At 32.1% G+C, this 23,253-nt stretch overlaps 1 protein-coding gene across 8 annotated transcripts in view; it reads left to right on the forward strand.

Moving 5' to 3' along the window:
• The window catches only part of LOC145303489 (uncharacterized), a 731,279-nt gene that overhangs the window by 512,917 nt on the left and 195,109 nt on the right, over nt 1-23,253 (forward strand). For all 8 annotated transcript variants that reach the window (XM_080144908.1, XM_080144909.1, XM_080144911.1 and 5 more), the window contains 9 exons: nt 2,546-2,572; nt 3,792-3,818; nt 6,959-6,985; nt 8,400-8,423; nt 9,732-10,295; nt 12,540-12,566; nt 16,010-16,036; nt 17,175-17,201; nt 21,462-21,485. In XM_080144908.1, coding sequence (XP_080001034.1) covers nt 2,546-2,572; nt 3,792-3,818; nt 6,959-6,985; nt 8,400-8,423; nt 9,732-10,295; nt 12,540-12,566; nt 16,010-16,036; nt 17,175-17,201; nt 21,462-21,485 — 774 coding nt within the window. The remainder of the gene's footprint in view (nt 1-2,545; nt 2,573-3,791; nt 3,819-6,958; nt 6,986-8,399; nt 8,424-9,731; nt 10,296-12,539; nt 12,567-16,009; nt 16,037-17,174; nt 17,202-21,461; nt 21,486-23,253) is intronic.

The following is a 23,253-nucleotide window of genomic DNA, read 5'->3' on the forward strand; positions in this document are numbered from 1 at the left end:
AAAGTTCTCTCTGATTCTCTCTCATCTGATCTCGAGCGCGTGGTTCAGTGGGGGAAGATGTGGCTGGTTACCTTTAATGCATCCAAAACCAAACTCCTATTCTTACATCATCAACGCTCTGATCCCCATCTGGCATCAATTGTGATGGATGGCTCTCGTCTGGGTGAGGCCCCGTGTTTTGACAAGCTTCTGGGTTTGACCTTTACCCCTGATCTGAAATGGAACACGTACATCAAGTCTGTTGCCAAGGTTGCTGGAAAGATGGTGGGATCCTTCTACCGCTCCAGAAGTATCTCACTACTGATGCAATTCTCTATCTATATAAAAGCCAAGTACGCCCAAGGATGGAATACTGCTGCCATATCTGGGCAGGAGCTGCTAAAAACAGCCTATCATGCCTTGACAGAGTACAAAATAGACTTCGTGGCTTAGTGGGGGATGCCCTTTTCTCTACCCTGCAACCTCTCTCCCACAGAAGAGACGTTGTGAGCCTATCCTTGTTTTATCGTAATTTCCATGGCAGGTGCTCGTCTGAACTCTAATCTCTGGTCCCCCCTCGCCAATCTTTCACAAAAAACACCCGTCTAGCTGAATCCACTGTGAAAAATTTCCCCCACTCTATATCTGTGCCTAAATCAAAACGCGGATTCCATGAGCAAAGCTTCTTTCTTAGAACTGCACGCCTGTGGAACTCTGTTCCGTCTGCCTGCTTCCCACCGGACTACAACTTGGATGTCTTCAAGTTCAATGTTAACAAATTCCTAATGAACCGCCCCCTTAAGTAAACACTTCATCAAATCTCCACACTAACGTAATGTACTTGCAATAACACTTATCCCTGAGTGGCTTCCGGGTCTTGATAAGTGGTGATCACTGTGTAAAAAAAAAAAAAAAAAATTATTTGATTTTATTTAATGCAAAATCTTCCACTGCTGGTAGTAATAATAAAATAATAAATATTTATTGGTTTTAAATTAACACTTGTTAAGTGTTGAGACATGTTGAACAGAGTGCAGTCTCGATATTGAGTGTGAACTATTTTCCAGTAACAAAGATGGCGGTATTATTGCTAGTAATAAAGATGGCGGCCAAGAATCAAATGTGGTCCGTGGCGTAGTTAACGGCGAACTGATTGAATCTAAAATTTGACAACTTTTATAGTAACTTTGGAAGATTTTCATTGGTTGGTTAGCACAGCCGGTGGTTATGAAAACGATTGTCAAAGTCATTGGTGTCATACCCCCCCCATTAGGAGTCAAAAACATTTTACAACACTAAAACTAAAATCTATGGATCACCCCCTCCCCCCATAATTCTATTTTTATGCTTGAGAAAATATCTGCACATTTAACATGTGTTTTTACGGTAATAGGGAATAAGTAACAACTTCGTTATTGGCCTTTTGGCTATGAACAAAGTGTAGTATCTGTTCTGATATTACACTTCAGCTTTTCTGTCCTCGGTCAGTGAAGGATAAATTCTTCATGACTGAGACAATTTTTATTTTTGTTCCAGAATGCCCCATTTTGGAAAGCTGTATTTTCTCACATTAAAAAGCGACCTTGGATCTAAAATCTGCAATCGTGGGGAAGCAAGCAAATAGGAACAACTCTGTTAGATATTTAGAAATTTATAAAGAATCGGAATCGGTAATTGTATCGGAACCGAAAAATGTTGGAATCGTCACATCATTACTAGACGTCATGTTTCAATGTCTCTACAGTTTTTTGGTAGCAGTTACAAAGCAGACGACCTATTGACGTCACGGTCCACAGCCGTTTTGAGTAAGATAATTCAATTTTACCATATACTTAATAAATCCTTTAAAAGCACATCAGGAAAATTTGAATTTGCTATTAGACACCATCCTCGAGTGTCTTCGATTTCTCTGTACAAGGATTTGTCAGGATAACCTGACATGAATATATCTCGTCCTTCAAGTAAACCGTGACCAAATATGCAAAATAACGTAGTATCTGACCTCAAAAAAGATCAACGCAGCATGGCTATGCACTTGATAAAATAATACTAACATAAATAATGTAATAAATAATGAAATTAGCAAACAAAATAATAATGCAATGTGTTGATCAGGATGGTATGGATAGTCGTATTCTTTAACCTTTCGAAGTAAACCTCCTTTTTAAAAAGAAAAAAATAAACAATAGCTACATAATCAGAGTCTATTTCCACAGGAAATTCAGGAAAGTACGGGATGTATGTCGTAATAGTCTTGCAAAGAATAATCATTGAACATTTATTTATGGTTGAAGTGTAAGCTATATTTTTATTATTATTATGAGTTTCTATTTAATATTTTTATTATTATTATGAGTTTCTATTTAAAAGTATTATATAATATATTTATTATTCATTTTTTTTAAATGTGCGTTTGAAAAAAAAATTGGCTAAGTTGTGATGTAGGATGAATAAGTGAGGGTTATCTTCATTAAACATTGAAATCATTTTTAAAACTAATTACACTGCAATAAATCCTAGAACATGTTTTTTCATAATTTTAATAATCGTTTTGTTGTTGTTTCAGGTATTGACAAAAATTGGATTATGCAGGGTTTGTATTTCTTAAATATCTTTGTTGAAAACATTTAAGATTAAATTAAAAAATGCTGGATATATATATATATATATATATATATATATATATATTGTATTGGTAGTAATTATTTGTCTGTTCAAAACAAAATATATAAGTGTGTCCACCAAAAGAGTGCTCAATGTTTAGACAGAGCCAAAATAAGTGAATTTAGTTTACAAACAAATGGCTACACATAAGCATACATTTTTCAGCGAAAACCCAGTAAGGGAATCGCTTCGTCAGGCCAAGGACATCTCTGGCTGTTTCAACTCAAACATTGCCAATTTATAACTAGGACTACATCATATTTAAGTGTAAAAGGGGAGACAGGACTTAAAGAGAAAGTATATACATAAAAATATGATCATCCATTATGTTAATTATATTAATTTATTTATTATTTTCTTTTCTTTTATTTATAGTGCGTAATGAGTTTCTAGTAGAGTTTCAATATTATCAGTAAATTCCTAGTTCAGTAGGTAAGTTGTGTAGAATAGGAACCCAAGATTTAAAAAAAGGGAACGGCTGTATTCAACTGTAATATGTACATCATAAGTATAATTATATATATATATATATATATATATATATATATATATATATATATATATATATATATATATATATATAATTATATATATATATGTAAAGATATATATATATATTTAGATATATATAATTATATTAAAATAATATTTATAATAATTTATATGTATACATATATATATTTATATATATACATATATATATTTAAATATATATATATATATTTATATATATGTATATATGTATGTACATATATGTATACATAATTATAAGTACACACACACACACACACACACACACACATATATATATATATATATATATATATATACTTATTATAAAAAAAATACTCCAAAATTTATTTGGAACGTTAATAATATTATTTTTCGTAGATATATTTGTACTACACTTTGATCTTAGCCAAGGAGATTCTGCCACTACCTATAATTCAATTCTATTCGCTATTTGAATGTATTATAAAAGATTATTCCCAATATTTTTGTAAATTCTCCAAGCTTTCCTAACCCCACCGATTCTTATCTTATCTTAAATATCTTGCAAAAGAAAGAAATATTAACTCATATAAAGTTTTTTTTTTTTATCTTTTCGGATTTTCTCAATGTAATTTCCTTCATATATTCGCACGCAGGTTACAAAGCGGAACTGGAATATATGGGTTTGTAAATTGATTTATGAATGCTACTATTGGTAGAGGAAATTAATTTCGCTGTTGTTTGAGTTCTTCTCTCTCTCACTATCTCTCTGGCTGTCTATCTCTGTCGATCTCTCTTTATATTATATATGCACATATACCTACACATATGTATTTTGTTTTATTACAATTTATTTATATATATCTAAAGTAAATCCACTTTTACGTTATCGGTTTATCTTTGTTCATTATCTATCTATCTATCTATCTATCTATCTATCTATCTATCTGTTTGTCGGTTTGCCTGCATGTTTATCTGTCTGTTTCTCTCTATATAATTTTTTATTTCATTTATATTCCCATAAAATATTTTGTGTTAATGTATTCAATAATTACTTGAACAGTGTTCAATAGGTAAACACGGTTTGATAGTAGTCGCATGAAAATAGATAGCAAGTAAGCTACACAGAGACATTCATGTTTCATTCTAGGCATTTATAAGTAAACATGTACGATTCTGTGAAACTTGTCTTTAATATATTATCATACTGTATATATATATATATATATATATATATATATATATATATATATATATATATATATATATATATATATATATATATAAACAAATGTATATATATTTATATATTTCATCTTACCTATCACTCATCGGTATGACTATAAATAAATGTACCATCAGTTGCTGGAAGCAAAACCTGGACTATCTTCTATTTGGCTCCTGCACCAATACGACTGTTTGTATATATATATATATATATATATATATATATATATATATATATATATATATATATATATATATATATATATGAGGGAGAGAGAGAGAGAGAGATTTTGTAGATTTGTTGCGCCATAAAGAAGCTGCACTTTAATAAAGTTGCAGTTGAAACATGTATGCACATATGTAGGAAGATGTTTCTTAATGTTTCTGCAAGATAGATAAAAATTATACTATAAATATATTTATACGGATATATATATATATATATATATATATATATATATATATATTGTGTGTGTATTTAGGATGTCTTTCTTTTATTTAAAGCAAAATTGTTAAAATTAACAGAAATCTCTACTTGATTTCAATTATTTTAATGATCATTTTTGTGTAAGTATAAAAAGAAAATATTAATGTGTGTTTATATGTATCACTAACGTTTTCGATTCCTCGTCGAATCACCTCTAACTGACAAAAACAAACAAATAAAAAGCTACGGCATGAATTCAAACAGAAGTTAAGAATGCTCGTGTAAAATGCAGTTCAAGGAAATTCGTTAAAAAGAAACAAATTTCGGGACCTAACGATTAGCATCACAGGATAAATTGACGCCTGTGTGTTTTTGTTGACAACGAATCAAAAACGTTACTGATACATATGGAACATACATTAATATTTTTTTCTGGTTTTGACACAAAAAAGATCGTTAGAGAAATTGAATAGGCAGACCCCACTCGCGCTACAAAGACATCTGTAAGCGTAATCTCAAAATGCTGGCCATCAACATACAAAGCTGGGAAGAACTTGCCCAAGACCGTGACCTATGGCGTTCCAGCATTAGGTCCAAACTGGAGCATGGGGAGAGAGAGTTTAGAAACAACTAAGACCTCAGACGCCAATGAAGTAGGCAAGAAATACCACGAAATGAGCCTATCTTCAACTGTGACAGATGCGATCGCCTATGCCGCTCAATCAGCCATCAAAGAAGCTGTAGACTAACCTAGTGTGCAATTGGGTATGGTTGCTCCGCAACTGCCAGCCATCACTATCATGATCATATATATATATATATATATATATATATATATATATATATATATATATGTATGTGTTTGTGTGTGCGTGTATATGTGTGTGTGTGTGTGTGCATATAAAATTATGTTCATTAGCTCTAGTAGCAATATGGATGCTGCCATTTTATTTAAATTTCCTTACCTTAAGAATAGAGAATTTTGCTTTCTTGCACGCAAATGACTGCATTGTGTCACTACTTTTAAGGAAACACACATACACACGTACACACGTACACACACACACACACACACACACACACACACACACACACACACATACATATATATGTGTATGTGTGTGAGTGTGTGTGAGTGTAAAAAATATTAAATACTCCCTATTATATTCTGAAACATGTACACAATCTAAAAACCAAGGAGACGTTATCATTTAACTTTTAAGTTTAATTTAGTATGTAGGAAATCGTAGTAGCTATAAAGTTACGAATGTATGTAGGTCATGGTCGTAGTTATAAAGTGATCGTTCACATTTTAAAAATTAGGCTTATGAATTAAAGGATGTGCTGTTCGGTAGTTTTATAGGAGGATGTAATTGCAGGCGAGTGAAAGTGCTTTTGTGTGTGGGATTATGTATTTGAGAGAGAAAGTTTTGCCTGATTAAATGTAATAATTTGTAAAAAATGACGAAATATATGCATACTTTTCGAGAACCATGTTTTAGTAGTTGCTGTAAGTGAAGTATATATATATATATATATATATATATATATATATATATATATATATATATATATATATATATATAGTGTGTGTGAAATTACATCCCAGTCACAACAAAAATCGATCCACAATCATTAATGTTTTTTTACTTAATTTTTATTTGATTTTTTTAATTTAATTTCTTTTAATTATAAGCGAATCCTTATATCTGATTTTTCCATAACCGTCTTACACATGTTTCATTTTATGTCTAGTCGATACGGACAGCATACAAATCATCGGAGACAGATAAATGTTAGAGATAATCCCACATAAATGGATAGAATAAATAAAGAAAAAAGTTGCTTCAGTGAAAGAAAAAATAATAATAATTTCAGAAATGTCATAACACTTACTAAACAACGATATCCGAGGAAATATTTACTCGCAAGACAAATTCACTTAATCGCATGAGAAAAACATCCCCCAGCGCCATTTTGAATTTAATTGAAATCTATCTATTCTCTAACGTGTTAATCTATCTTACTCTGTTCGTTATCTCATTATGTATCTATTTAGTTAGATAGCGATCGGAACATATTATATAATGAATATGTTTTAGTACTTTATATTTATTTCAATCCTGCATTTGGGAATGCCATTCATATATTTCTTTTGTTCCTTTACAGATTACGAACTGGAATACAGATATTTAGGTTAGTATTGTTTGAACACGTTGAGAATATATTTTAAAATCTTAAGTAATAATTTATTTAGAAAAAGCAAAATAACATGAATAAAATTAAATAATAATAAAGAAGTGCAACTGACATGGATTAGAAAAGCCCAGTAAAAAAGCAAGTTATTTTTTTTGGTAAAAATGTCTCCCATGAAGAAGATACTCTTTCAAACAGAGATTTATCAGAGGAGTACCGTTAGAATAAAATGCAATTTTGTGGAAGATAGCATTTTATATAATGGAAGAATGATGTAGCCCTTTACCCCCTTCATCGCCCTTGCCAAAGTTGCTTGCCTCCCCACGAGAGTAGAGTTAGACACAGAATCAGTTTTTAATGTGGGTGAAAAACAGCTTCCCCAAGAAGGGGCTCCCGATTGGGATAAAAAGTAATAATTGCTTTAGTTTACAAGGACTTCTCCGAAAACAGTAGAGATGAAGTGGAGTATTAGAACAGATACTACACTTTGCACCTAGAAACAGAAACAAAAAGTCACAAAGTAATGACAAAAGTGACAAAAAGTTAAGGCATGACAAAGTTCACCCATAGAAAGTTAAGACAACAAAACACACAGAGTTGGTAGATTAAGAACGTTCTAGGTGAAAAAAGAGCGTGGTTTATTTGTAACAAGAAATTGACTATTCGTTTGAATTATGACTGTTTTCTTATTTTGAACCTTAGAATTTCCTCACTGCTAGTTGTTTCTCCGACTGTAGCAACATGCAGAAATTTAAATGTAATGTGAACAAGTATCTTATTTCACATCTCCCCACTTTATGATCTTATATCTCGAGTAAAAAGCTATTTTTGTAATATAAAAATCATCCAAAAAGGCGTGGTAAAAGAAATAACTATCGTAGAAAAAAAATATCCAATTGCGAATATTAAATGTACTTATCTCAAGTAAAAATCATTAGTATCAATCAAGTCATAGGAGTTTTGAATTGTAAAGCATCCAGGTAAAAATAAAACAAACAAACAAAAAAAAAACAGTTTTAATTCAGAACCTAGTTGTTTTCTCGTGTCAAAACGAAAAACCATGACTGAAGAATTCAATGTAGTCTATTTCATAAAGCGATTCTCGTGCCTTATTCGTTTTTATCACCCCTGGCTATAAATATAATCGCCCAAATTTCGTGACCATACCCTTATAATATGCGAACATTACTGCAACAAATCTTGCCACAAATTCATAGTAGCCTTTTGCGTCTCAGTGGTGGTGAGCATTTTTTGGGCGGGGGGGGGGGATTAAAGAAGAAAAAAAAAGTTTATGTGTTTAAAACGAACCTTAAAGTATGAAGTCATTGTAAGAAAAAAATGGGGTGGGTATTTTAAGATTTTTATGATATTATTATTTTAATAGTAAATAAAACTTCTTTCTACTGTTTTGCAGTTCGAAAAGAATTGGAACTGAGAGGTAAGTCATCGATTTTTCTTGTTTCTAATTTGCAATTTGCAATCAAGAATAATATTTTATTCATGCATACAAAAAAGCCAAGTGCAGCATATTTAGCTATTAAATATTTAGCTATTAAATATTTAGCTATTAAAGATTTAGCTATTAAAGATTTAGCTATTAAATATTTAGCTATTAAATATTTAGCTATTAAAGATCTGCTTTGATGTGAAACTTATCTTTACTATTATACAAAAGGAACTTTGTGTGTCTGCGTGGGTTCGTTTCTTACATACTCGAAAACGGCTGGGCTTATTTTTAGCAACATCGTCTTTTGTTGGTTGGTTCGTTAGTTTTGTTTTACGGCATATCAACCGTTTTCAGGTTATTTAATGCCGAATCAAGTGATTTTGAAGAATAATTTTTTTAATGGAATATATTTGTTTTTTTCAAGTCAGTTTCTATTTAACCCATAACTGGGACCCTAACAGGTACTACCACCTCGGGTCAGATTGGACCTGGGAGCAACGGCAATTAAAGGGTGGCTTCACACTCCCCAAAGCCCGCAAGTTGGGGTCTCACCATCGGATATAGTTTAAGGTTATATCCAGGACCATCGTCTTGTGTGAAAAAGAGGCAGTAGAATAGATCTTCACCTACTAGATTGTGAAATCTATTTTGCACTCTGTCAGTACGCATTGTCTCAATATAAACCTATAGTAGGATGATTCATGCCAATGAAATTATATGAAAACTTTGTGTGGGCCGGGACATATTATGGCAGTTGTGAAGGAAGGCCTACGTCTGTTTAGATTTTTCTATTATCTACTCATTTTCTATAAAACCATCGGTAAAAGTGCAGAATAGTTAACATTTGAGACTCGAAAACATAAAAAAAATAACAACGACAAAAACAATACATAACTTATATAAAACTCATTAGAATGAACTACTTTACCGAATACGCTTATTTCTAACACGTTAAAACGATTTGTAAGAGTTTTTAAATGATAATATTGCAGATTAGTTAATACTCGGAACTCACTATTCCCTAAGAAAAAATATGGCACAACTGTAGCCATTTGCTGCCAAGAAGATTGAAAACAAAATTCTCACAACTCAGCGTCTCTTTATATTAAATCGTTTCCACACGTTGAAATTCGGGTTCGCTAGAAAATTATATTCAAATGCGTTTAATATAACTTGTCTGTTATTCTTATTTAAGTTTACGTCTTACCAAGTATTCACCATTCGGAACTTTTACCTAACCATGTAATTAAATATATATTTCTTTGTAAAATCTTAAATAATGTTTGTCTGTGATTTCAGGTTACAACGTAGCCCGACTTGACATCATGTTTGTAATCGACACTTCGAAATACCTCGGAGATAAGAATTTCAAGAAAGTGAAGGACTTTATTAAGTCCGTCGTCAAATACTTCCGTATTGCACCCACCCATGTCCGCGTCGGTGCCGTTACATACAGCACTACAGTGATGGACAACTTTAATCTGAACACTTACAAAGACCTTAGCCAGGTCCTCAGGGCCATTGACAGAATCAAATACGCCAAAGGAGCCGAACATACAAATCTTGCTTTGAAATATATCCGACAATTTTCATTCACCCAAAAATTCGGAGCTCGACGAGATGTGACTCATGTGGCTGTTATTATTACGAATGGCGAACCAAATAATATCGCGGAGACATCAAAGGAGGCCACCTTATTAAAGAAAGACAATGTGAAGGTGTTTGTTGTTGCCATTGGTGAAGTGTTTATGAAAGAAGAGGAAAAAATAGCCAGCGTTCCTTCCTATTGGTTTGTTATAAGAATTCCTAACTATAAGGTCCTCCAAAAATTTGCCTGGACGTTAGCATACAGGATCTACTGGGGTAAGTTATAATCAACATTTATACATAAAAAAAGAAATAACTTTGTTTTATTTACTTGTTACTACTAAAAGTTTCTGTCTATGATGGATAGCAAGAGTTACTTCTGTATGCTTGTCTGATTTTGCGGATAAAACTCTGAAACTACCGAAGCTTCACTACAAACCTTACATATTCTGATTTAGAATGTTCCCGAAAACGTTATGATAATAAATATTATTGTAACATCAATTCATTTTGGACTTAATAGAGATAAAATGAAAAGGAAATATGTGAAATAAGTCCATAAATAGTTTTAAAGTTGTCTTTGCTGAAGCAATAAAATTATAATTATAGAGGTAATGAAGAATCAAAACGGTTATATAGTAAAGTAGGTCTGAGTGTAAGACTATGAAAAAGTCTTTGTTCCTTCCTGAGAAACGATGGGACAACAGAACTACTATACTATCCCATCCACCTCCTCCTAAAAAAAGAGGAGGTAATGCCTGAGAGTATGTGTTAAATATAGAAACGTTGCGATGTACATTTGAAAGCAGAGGTGTGCACATCCGCACATTCCATTAAAGAGTCTCAAAGAGGTGGCAAATCGTAGGCTTTTCAGTGCCTTAGGACAAGAATGTGATATAGAAGGAGAATGAAAAGTGTAACAATTATGCTCTCTTGGCCTTGAAGGTAAGACTTATGCACGGGGTTGATATGCTAGGTCATCTGTCATCTGGAAGGACATTTAAAAATAAAATTATGAATCCCCGTTGGATGTTGGAAGACCTTCAGCACTCTTCTAATGTAGGTACCACCAATATCCCTAGGAAAACCCTTGATTTTTGAAACTCTTGGTTTGGAGTTGGGATTGAAAGAGTATTCTTAAAGAATGAATTTCATCTCTTTTCAAGGAGACGTTATTAAACAACATTATTATTATTATTATTATTATTATTATTATTATTATTATTTGTATATTTATTCATGCATTTTATTTTTTATATTTTATGTATAGTTTTTATTAAAAAGAAGTCTTTTTTATAGTAATCTTATGAAGAGTTTGAATGTCTTGTATATATATAAAGGAACTGCACGTGTGTGTGTGTGTGTGCACGCAGGTCATTCCCTATAAACTTTGTAACTGCTGGATCGATTTCTATGAAATTTCACACAAACCTACGTTATGTATCTGGCAGTGTTCTTTGAAAGGTTTTGTATTAGAATGTCTTCGCTAAATCTCGATATTCGAAAAAATCTGATGAAAGAAGGAACAGCCGATTTTGAGAAAAGTTAACACCTTATACAGCCTAACATCACAAGTGCATTGGAGAAGTTTTATTAACACACACGCAGAAATCCCTGGCATATAAAATCAACATAAGCTCTTTGATATGACAGGGGAGCGTTCAAAATGAATGTTTCTGTTGAGAGCAGAATTGAACCATGATACTTTACTTTTGCATTCTAAACCTTAATTCAAGCCATTATATATAAAAATAATTTTATAAAATCAACAGTAGCTTTTCTACAGTGCAATGTAGATTACAATATATTTTGGACTAAGTTACTGTGGGGAGGCATGTGAAGCTTCCTCCTGGTGCAGCGCATTGGATACTTATGCAAGGGACCACATGAAGGTTGCCAATATCATAAGTGAATGTGTTTCTGTGGAATGAACTGGATTCGAACTTTGCCAGTACGTGTTGTTAACCATCTAGCCACTGTTCCTTCTATACTTGCACTTACCAAAATGAATACATAGATCCAAAGAAATTCCATATGTCTAACTATAGGGATGGGGGGACTTTAATTTGTCTAGATTTCGTATACATTATTGTAGAATCATGATTTAAAAAGTAAAAAAACAGAAGTATTTAGGTGCCATTAGCTAGAATCAAAACCAAAACTGTAGCATTCAAAGCTGGTGACGTTACCACTGGACCAAGGTGACACACATATAAACCGATTACAATAACAATAAAAAAATAAACTCAGATGAATGCACAGAATGTTTAACGATTTTATTTTTCAATTTTCACCCATTTTTGATCCCTTGCGAACAATTTTAACTAAAGATCCATAAAAGAATGTCCCGTAAAAATCCAATCATTTGTGGTCCCTAGTTCCACTTCGACTTTTAGTTTCAAAGAAGATAGACTTGAACATATGGAGACAGACAGACAAACCGACAGACAGACATATAGCCGTTTATATATTAGATTACTTACCCCAATCCTAACTCTAATCACTTTTTTTTTTTTGCAGGTTACGATTCAAATTGGTCCATCGCAAGTATGTACTTTTTAACTAAAGTTTTGATAAGAATCTTGTTTTTTCTTATATTGTTTTTTGTTTTCTGATTTCTTTCCTAATCTCTTTGCACTGAAATCTAATGACTACTGTACGTAATTATGCACAAGATGCTTGTTTACATTATATTTACAAATGGGTATATTGGTCCAATCGGGGAAACAATGAGCACAAATGAAAATTCAAAGGCAAGCGTTTCAAAGAAAGAGGCTATTAGAGTCGAAATTTCGAAAATCTTTCACCATTTGAATATTACTACAGAGAAAGAGTGGGACCTTTTTTGACGTGGTGCCAGTGTAATAAGTTTATGAAAACACAGTCCTTGGTAATGCCTCCTATTCTTTTTTTAATTCAAAACAAAAATATTAAAGAACTGCGAAGACGGGATTGATGCAACCTTTGTGCTCCAGAATTAATTTTTCTACATAGTTACGACCATTCTCAAAGCACTTTTGGCAACAATAGGATGGTGGCTTTGCTTGGGTGTCCTGAGCATGCTTTACCACAAACATATCTGTCGCCACACTGAAATCGACGAACCCATCTCCTATTATGCTAACATCAACTGCATTGTCTTCGTAATCATTCAACAGGCGCCGGTAAATGTTGATCAGCTCAACCTTTTTCTGCATAGAGTAATTCAGTGGCGTATCTCTGCTTCTGACGGATGTTCATGACAGGGTTTGCTTTCTTAGAGTCTTACACTATCAATATCTTTAACAGAGAAACGAAATTTGCAGGTAATGAATGCATAAGTTCAGTCATCATTACAATGCAATTTTCAATCTCTTTTGATCTATTCGGGCGGAATAAAAATATGAAGCATTACATTTGGAATACCCTTTGTAAAGCAAGCACAGACATGTAACACTACAGTGATCCGACGAAGACTAAAGATTAGCAAACAGTGCAGAATTAGGTTAGTGACTCTTGTTTGCACATTATCCAAGAGGAAAAAGCAAGTAGTTGGACGAATTTTGGTTTTATAGAAATATGATACTTGTAGTCGTACAAAGTTTTCTAGCCAACTAGAGAGCATCTTTCACATAGATTTGGCAGTATCTCCTTAAGCTCCCTCTAATTTATATTGGCTGAAAATGTTAGGGTGGTGAGTTTTAACTCCAACTTGGACTCTTGTGAAGGGGATTAGAGACTATAACAATCTGTGATTAGAAAGGTTTCTTGTAATTGTTAAAGGGAAGCAGCCTTTTCTTGGTAGCATTGAATATGATCATTGAGTTTTGGCTCCATTCTACTGCAGACTGATGGTCATTTTTTTAAGTATTCGGCCAGTGTTTTCGATATTAACATTAATACCTTGGTTACGTTCTATATTTTCATCCACTGCAGGTGAAGCCCGACACAGACAATTCGATCGATCAAATTATATCTTTCGTTTTCTTAGACGTTCACAATTCTTTCAGGTCCTACGAATGACTGAGAACTCCCTACCTTTGAAAAGCGGAAGAAAATAATTTTTAAAACTTGCTTTAGATTAAATCCATCTCTTTTAGCAACTGGATGTCTTGGTCAATTGCGTGCTTCCAATAATGAATTTCAGTTGAAAAAATAGAGCGAGGACATAGATAAAGATTTTGATATTTTTTTAATTATTTATTTGTGATTTGCTTAGTAACTAAGACCAAAAATGACTAAAATACTTTTTAGGTAGTTAAACTAAATTACACCGAGAGAGAGAGAGAGAGAGAGAGAGAGGGGGAGAGAGAGAGAGAGGAGTGAGCGAACGAATGGGGTGATTTTGGAAACACACAATTTACCGAGACATCCAAAAGACGCCGAAAGAGATTGATAAAATCTAAAGTAAATATATATATATATATATATATATATATATATATATACATATATATATATATATATATATATATATATATATATATATATACATATATATATACATATATATATAAATACAGACCAAAAAGCATAATGAATTTAAAAATTCAAAAATGAAAATAAAGGTTAGCTAACCAGGTTTCGTTCCTCACTTATCAAAGCTAAATCGAGGAAAATACGATTTAAAACAAACAAAACAAACAAAAAACGTCATGAATATGGTGGGGGTAGGAAAACAACAGAAATAAACGGGGGAAAATTACATAGAGACTAAATTAAGTCCTAGAAGATTTTCTTTTAGCTTGCAAAGAAGTCTCAATGACTTAATAAAACAAGTCTCTACAATTTTCAAATGATAGGGAGAGTACGACTTACTAAGGATCGTAAACATGTCAGCACTGAAATTCGTGGCACACGCATGGTTATTAATATATATATATATATATATATATATATATATATATATATATATATAGAGAGAGAGAGAGAGAGAGAGAGAGAGAGAGATTGTATTTTTAGAGGGAATTAAACCTGGAGTCTAAAGAGCAGAGTTCATTTTAATGTATTAGTAAATGTATTATTACTTTTAAAAGAAAACAGTTCTTATTGTACAGTAGATATATAATAAGCCCCATAGGCATAAATATCCTAGAGCTATTTTAAGATTGAGTAACACGATTCATATTTGTGAGTTAAAAATCAGTTTCAAAAGGAAAAAAAAAAAACAAATGAAATCAACTCTGATCAACTTTGATTTTGTTCGTTTTTTCCTTTGGAAACTGATTTTTAACTCACAATTAGAATCGTTTTACTCAATATATATATATATATATATATATATATATATATATATATGGTGAGCCAAAAGTAGTTCTATAGTAAATAAAACAAATATTTAGAGATCATGTACTCCTCAAAAGAAACAAATCCATCTACATTTAGTCTGGTGAACGTGGCGTATTCATTCACCTAATTTTGGGTCACCCTGCATATATATATATATATATATATATATATATATATATATATATATATATATATATTATTTGGTGGGATGCTTATTTATTTATTTCTATTGTTTAGCGTTCAGATTATAAATTTTATTCTCAGAAACAGAGACGAAACGTTGACCTAAATTTACAGATCAGGGGGGAAAACTATTTTTGACGTGCCCACTACAACTATATCTGCAGACGTTTTTGGCATAAGTGTCGAATTAGTAAAAATGATAAAAACAAGGCAAAAGGTCGGAATAACAGTCACCAAAGTCACGCGACGCTAAGAGAAACCATTTTCTGGTGAGGCAGATATAAACAGAGGCTAAAGAGTCCGGTAAAGGAAACTACTTATAGGTCCCCTATAGTTTGGATTTGAAACCGACGGTTCTAGTGTTGTTCCTCTGTAACAAATAAAATAAATACATATACACATATAGTTTTCGAAACATAAACTTATAGTCCGAATATGTCGAATATAAAGTACATCTTTGTGGCTAGTGAAAACTTTATCTATTCATAATTGAAAAAAATGAATGATTTTAATTTTAGTTTAATCGATTTTTATTTCAGGTTATCAAACGAAAATTAAATTCCTTGGTAAGTAAATGATATATTTCTTTCTTTCCAAAAGAGTTTATTTCAGAAAGTATAACTAATTCACGATTTAAACACACACACACACACACACACACACACACACACACACACACACACACACACACACACACACACACACACACACACACACACACACACACACACATATATATACTAGCAAAATATCCATCGTTGACTGGGTTCAAAAACAGCCTACAGAAAATGGACTCTGATTTATGAAAGTATGATAGGTTATGAAAAGGAAGGGTTGTAAAGAGATAGCTTCAAATTTGGGGGTATCAAAACCAAAGCAAAATATGATGAAAGTAAAAAGAAAATAGATAAACCCCATAATTTATTATACCATACCTGTTCACACTGAAACACTTATCACAATATACTGTGGATCTATATTAAAAAACTTGTTAAACTTTGTGACATATTTCCATTCTATGGAGGTCAGGTGCGAACGAACACAACATAATTTTATTATACCATATTTCTTCAAACTGAAACATAATTATCAAAGTATACTTACGCAGATAGCTATAAAAATTCTTTATTAAAGTTTGTGCTTATTTTCATTTTATGGAGGCCAGGCGCGAACGCAGACCCCAAAATTATATTACACCATCCCTATTTAAGTTAACACATACTTATCAAAGTATTATTATGTACATCTATATCAAAAACACTTGTAAACGTTTTTTTTTATTTTTAAATTTTTTATTTCCATACTTTGTGGACCAGGCGCGAACGGAGACCCCAAAATTTTAATGAACCACCGTTCAGCCAGATCAAACACACACACACACACACACACACACACACACACACACACACACACACACACACATTCTTGGAAGCTTTTCAACCTTTAAAACTATATAAAAAGTTCTTTAATTAAAATTTTTTTTTCATAATTCATTGGAAAACATTTTAGTCAGGAAGTCATTCATATATATATATATATATATATATATATATATTTATATATATATAAGTCATTTATATATATATAAGTCATTTATATCTATATATATAAGTCATTTATATATATATATATATATGTATGTATATATATATATAGTTTTTGCAATATCTAAATATATTTTGTTTTTTCTTTTAATCAAAACAGCAAACGAAGAGAAATTTGGATATATTGGTACGTATACTTTTATTATTACTATTTCTTATTTGCATTGGATTTATTCCGACTAATTTCCGAACATTATTATTCATATTCCAACTAAGTTTCAGCCAAGATGCCCTCCAGCCTTCTTCACGTGTATTGTTCATTTATCTTTTGTTTTTTGTATTCTTGTAAGAAAACAATGTCAAAAAGAAAAGACAAATTTATATTTTATATTTTCTGAATTATTTTTGCTGAGTTAGCTTTCAATTTCTGAAAGCTTTTGAGTCATGTGCCTTTCTGTTGTACATCTGAGGGTTTTTTTTTCACTTTTGAATTTTATGATAATCAACCTGCATTTTTCCATTCATGATTTTGAGGCGTTCCTGAAAATTGTTGGCAACAGATTCTAAAGACAAGATTTTCATGTAACTACTTGAAGTTATTCAAGTATCCTCTAAATTTTCCCAGAACCGCTTGTAAATTTCCTTTGTTCTCAAATTGACATTAAATCATATAATGATAAAACTTGTAAATTATAAACGTAATGTTTTATTAAATTTATCCTGCCAAGGTCAATTATTTTGTTTTCAATTTTGACCTCTTAGCAGCAAGTTTTGCCGGCTTAAAACCAAATCGAAAATGTGGTACGGGTCCAAATATTTTATATATCACATTTCAACTCTGTAGGCCAAATATTTAAAGGAGTTTGATAGAGACTTTTCGCACATCGACAAGATTACTTATACAGATAAATAGATATAAAAATATTTTCGTTTGCTATAACACTTTCATCTTAAATTCTACGCAATTATGCAGAATGTAGAAACTATGCATAAATAGTATTCAGCGTAATAGTGAAACAGAACAAATCATCTTATAAAAATATAAAAAATGAATAAGTAATTAACGCCCGTTATTCAAAGGAATATGCAAATTAGTTAACTTTCACATAGTCACTCACATATCCATAATTATGTTAAGAAGTTTGTTTCAATAAATTCTAAGTAGAAAAAGTAGGATCTCGTCTTCGGGCTGAAGTTAAATTGTCCTTAGCCAATGTAAGGGAAACCGTTCTATACTAAAGCAATCTTAATTAATTTTTGCCTACTACCAAAGTGCCCCTTTTTGAGGAGCTGGTTTTCCCCCACAATAAAAACGATTTTGTGTCACATATTGCTCTCGTGGGGAAGCAATTAAATACCAATAGAAAAAGTAGGTTTTTAATATCAATGTCAGAGCGAGAAAAAGACTCAACTTCATAGGTATATAAATTAAAATAGATCAATACTTTGTGTTAAGTTTTTAGAGTAATCTCCCTTGCTTTTTATCATATCTTACTGAGCGGAAAATACAGACGGGGGTTTTGATAAACGGGTGTGTGTCTGTGATTAGAGTTATATGAAGAATAAAATAACAGCTTGTTTGACATTTGACATAACACTATAATGAATGCAAACCGATGCTCTGAAAATTAAAACCTTTCACTCGGTTGAGAAACAGTGGGAAGCAATTAAAAGCTCTATTGCTGCAGCAACTAACTGCGTCATCCACATTTCACTAGCCGGTGTGCAATATCAAAATCCGTGTGGGAGTAGCGGGCACAACCGAAAGTAGAAACCTCGCTACAACAATGCATGGTATGAACGTAACATAGCGCAGACATGCTAATGCTAACACACGTAAAATGACGTAACAGGAAGAGAAAAATAAAGACTTTAAAAAGAAGATCATGTTAGAGACGGGAATAACGTTCGAGATTCCATAAGAGGCATGAATGACACTCGAGAAGGCGATCACATGAGGGACGTAACAGCGGTAACAATAGAAGGAGGCAATAAATGCTGTTGTTCTTTTCTATTCTTTGTCTGCTTTGCGACTGACGCATACAATGTGTCGGTATCCTAATAACGTCACGTGAATACCTGATCGCTCAAACTGCAGTAACCTTTCGAGATTCATAGAAAACAATGTACGCATTTATTCTGAGCGGCATCTTCTATCTATGAAATATGTTAAACAGAACAAGCATATGTCAGACCAAAACGGTTTGATGGCTTTGTACAGGGAAATAAACGACTGTATTATTAAGTCGCTGTCCTCAGAAACACAAACAGCATACTCTCTTTGCAGCAAGAATTCCCTCAATAATGACAGGAGAAAGCAACCACTGACACCTCAGAGACACATACCATCGATGATGCTGTTGATTATCTCTGACTTGAGAAAGATTGAGGGTTAGGGTTGTACTAAGTGATTCGACAATAACAATCCTGTGTCTAATATTCAAGAAGTTATTGACCTGCCAGTGTTAATTCCATTATCTGCGATGATCATGAAAATTAATTTTAACCAAGCGATCATGAACCGCCTCCTCGTCTTTAATGCTACTGTGCATCACGATGTAGATGTATTCCTAGATGATCCTGTTTGACTAATTTGCCACTCATAGACGAGTGGGCAACAGATATCATGTACAAGAGCAAAAGTACGGACATATTGCTATTGGAATTCTTTAAAAATTTTGTATTCTAATCACTGGCTACTCCTTCGAAAACCCATACAAATTTCATCCTTCACTAATAAAATGGATTGGGTCATTCATTCACTAACATGCCTTTCATGTCCAAGTGAGTGGTGGGCTCTCCACAAAAGTAAGTGCATGCAGTGAAGTTCTTCCATCCTCTCTCTTAGATCCAGTTCTGTTCTCATTATCTGTCAGTTGAATTGACTGCAAAGGTTGTACTCTTTGTGGATTATGTGAAGCCTGTTATCAGCAATTATGATCAAATTACAGTTAATTTTAATGGAATCCAATCCTGATTTTTTAATTTGGATTTACCTCTGAACAGATCCATCTGTTCAGAGGTAAATCCCAGTGCGAGTTATCCATAATTCTTTGGATAATCAAATGGTCTACATTGTTCTGATGGACAAACTACTCTATTTCTGAACTCTACAAAATGCAGGCAGCTTTTTATTTATTGACTCTCTGCTTACTGGCCCTGGACCATTGATTTTCCATCTCAGTCAATCAACATCGATGCTATGTTAAAGGACATTGGTATAGGTATGGACCACTCTTTTAAACTAACACATCACTGCATTGAAAGAGTGAGCAAAACGAGGCATGTTCTCTATCGAGTCAAGAAATCCTTTCAAAGCCTAACTGCAGACTCTTTCCATCCCTCAAACATAATCCTAGTATGGCCCATTCTTTAGTATGGAATCAAGCAACAAATTCTAATCTCAAAAAATACACCTGGACCGTGTTTATCGTTTGCTAACCAGAATGATTACTGGATCTTCCATGCTTACCTACAAAGGACAGCTTCAAACATTAAATCTTTCTTTACTTGGACAGCAACCAGCCTATCATCCCTTTTTTATAAGATAGAATCGCCTAATCCTGGAATACACAATAGAAGCAAGCAAGAAAACAAGCAATTTCCACAGAGTTTTATAATCATATAGATTAAATGGAATCAAATTCGAATAAATAGTTGTAATGCTTGTGACTCAGCATACCTCTGGTGTGTTTTAGTAATTATCATACATTCAATTTGAGTTTTTAATGAAATTATGTGTATTTAGTAGTGAATAATACAAGGTATGGCAGTAAAATCTGAGAATTGACAAAAAACAAAACAGAAAACAAAATAGGCAATAAAAACAAAAGTTGTACATGAAAAAAACGTAAGAGTTTATTTAGCAAACGTTAAAATTAATTATCACATTATTTTGCAATTTAATTTTCACCACCAGAAAGGACCATCTTAAGGAAGGTCTGAATTAAATCACAGACGTTGGCAACCATGTTTGTACATATAGCGATAAACGCCTCCATGACCCTTTCTAGATAGTTGAATATTCCTGTGGCATGTCTGTTGGTGTTGGTATCGATCCCACATCAGCAGAAATAATCAAAAGGTTTGCAGCCAGATGAGGAGGATGGCAGCGAGTCTGGTGACAAATGGTGAAGAACACTTGAGCAACCACACCTGGGTCTTGAAATTGTGTGAAGGAGCGGAGTACTGCTGGAGACTTAGGTATGTCCAGCAGTGATCTCGTCCAACCACGTCTTCATGATGCTCTTTAACACCTTCTAGTACTTAGCTTACATTTAGTCAAGTGTCGGATTTTGGTGCAACACCTTGTACAATATTTGTATATATTGTGTAGTCTGTTGTGGAAATAGAAGGATTTAAATGCTCACTTCTCATGATATAATATTGCCATTGCCATTTTTTTATATCTCCGCATGCACTTATTGATTTAATCTTTTTATTACAGTTCGAAGGAAATGGAAACTTAAAGGTAAGTAGCATTTAGATTATATCTATATATATCTCTCTCTCTCTCTCTCTCTCTCTCTCTCTCTCTCTCTCTCTATATATATATATATATATATATATATATATATATATATATGTGTGTGTGTGTGTGTGTGTGTGTGGGTGTGGGTGTAAAAAATAAAATACGCATCAAGTGCGCTTGAAACTAAATCATAACGTAATATTAGGAAAATTTACCACAAATATATTTCTGAAGTAGATTGCATCTTCAGTGTGTTGCTTTGTTTCTTTTTTTATTTTGCTTCTTCCTTGCCATGTTGAAAATTTGGAGAAAGACGTCTGTACAGAGCCGCACCTTGCATCTGGCGGTTGTATGTAATTGTTTTAATTTGAAATATATTTGTGATAAATTTCAAACGAATAAAATATTTGCTTATTTTCCTAATATTACGTTGTGATTTGGTTTCAAGCGCACTTGATGCGTATTTTATTTTATTAAAATTAAAACAACGTTTTTATTGAACTCTCATTCTTTATATATATATATATATATATATATATATATATATATATATATATATATGTGTGTGTGTGTGTATATATATGCACACATATATATATGTATACATATGTATATATATGTATATGTATATATATGTATATGCATATATATATGTGTATATATGCATATATATATATATCTGTATATATATGTGTATATATACATATATATATATGTGTATATATACGTATATATACATGTATATATATGTATATATATGTATATATATGCATATATATACCTATATATGTATATATACACATATATATGTATATATACATGTATATATATATATATATATATATAAAATAAAAATTACAATTAAAGTTACCAAAATGATCCAAGATGGTAAAATGAAAGTATATTATAAATATTAAAGAATTAATATTTATAAAGTTATCTCAGCAAGATGTAAAAGCTCGATAAAACCAAATAAGAGATAGAGCTTATAATACGAGCAAACAGTTAATAAAACATTTTAAAAAATACTTTGGAATAAGTTAAAAACATATTTAATCTGAAAAGGAAACACTAGATAAGTGGATAGTCTTTAATCTGCGGAGTTTCAAAGAAATACTTTCCTTCTAATCCGAGGGTAGGAATTAACAAAATGCGGGATCGGATTTTGCATGCAAAAGTATTTGATGAAATAACAAGTAAGTCAAAGATCTTACTTGATGAGCAAAAAAGATCTTTGACTTCTTGTTATTTCATCAAATACTTTTGCATGCAAAATCTGATCCCGCATTTTGTTAATTCCTACCCTCTGATGAGAAGGAAAGTATTTTTTCGAAACTCCGCAGATTAAGGACTATCCACTTATCTAGTGTTTCCTTTTCAGGTTAAATATGTATTTAACTCATTTCAAAGCATTTTTAACATGTTTTATTAACTGTCTGTTCGTATATATATATATATATATATATATATATATATATATATATATATATATATTGTAAAGTAATGCGTGAAGTTTGTCATCATTGTCTGCCTTCGAGACTTGAGTTTTATGTACAAACATTTTATAAAAAAAACAACAACACAAAAAAAACAACAAAAAACAAAACGAAAAACAAAAAAAAAACTCCAGCCGTTTCAAACACTGTTCTGTTCTATTTGGATTTATCGTCTGATTCTATGTATATTTTGTTGTAAAGTAATGCGTGAAGTTCGTCATCATTGTCTGCCTCTGGGGCGTGAGTTTTTGTGTACAATCATTTTATTTACA

The sequence above is a fragment of the Euprymna scolopes genome, chromosome 19 (genome assembly GCF_053919585.1).
Source record: "Euprymna scolopes isolate OS-2025 chromosome 19, ASM5391958v1, whole genome shotgun sequence".
NCBI classification, from domain to species: Eukaryota; Metazoa; Mollusca; class Cephalopoda; order Sepiida; family Sepiolidae; genus Euprymna; species Euprymna scolopes.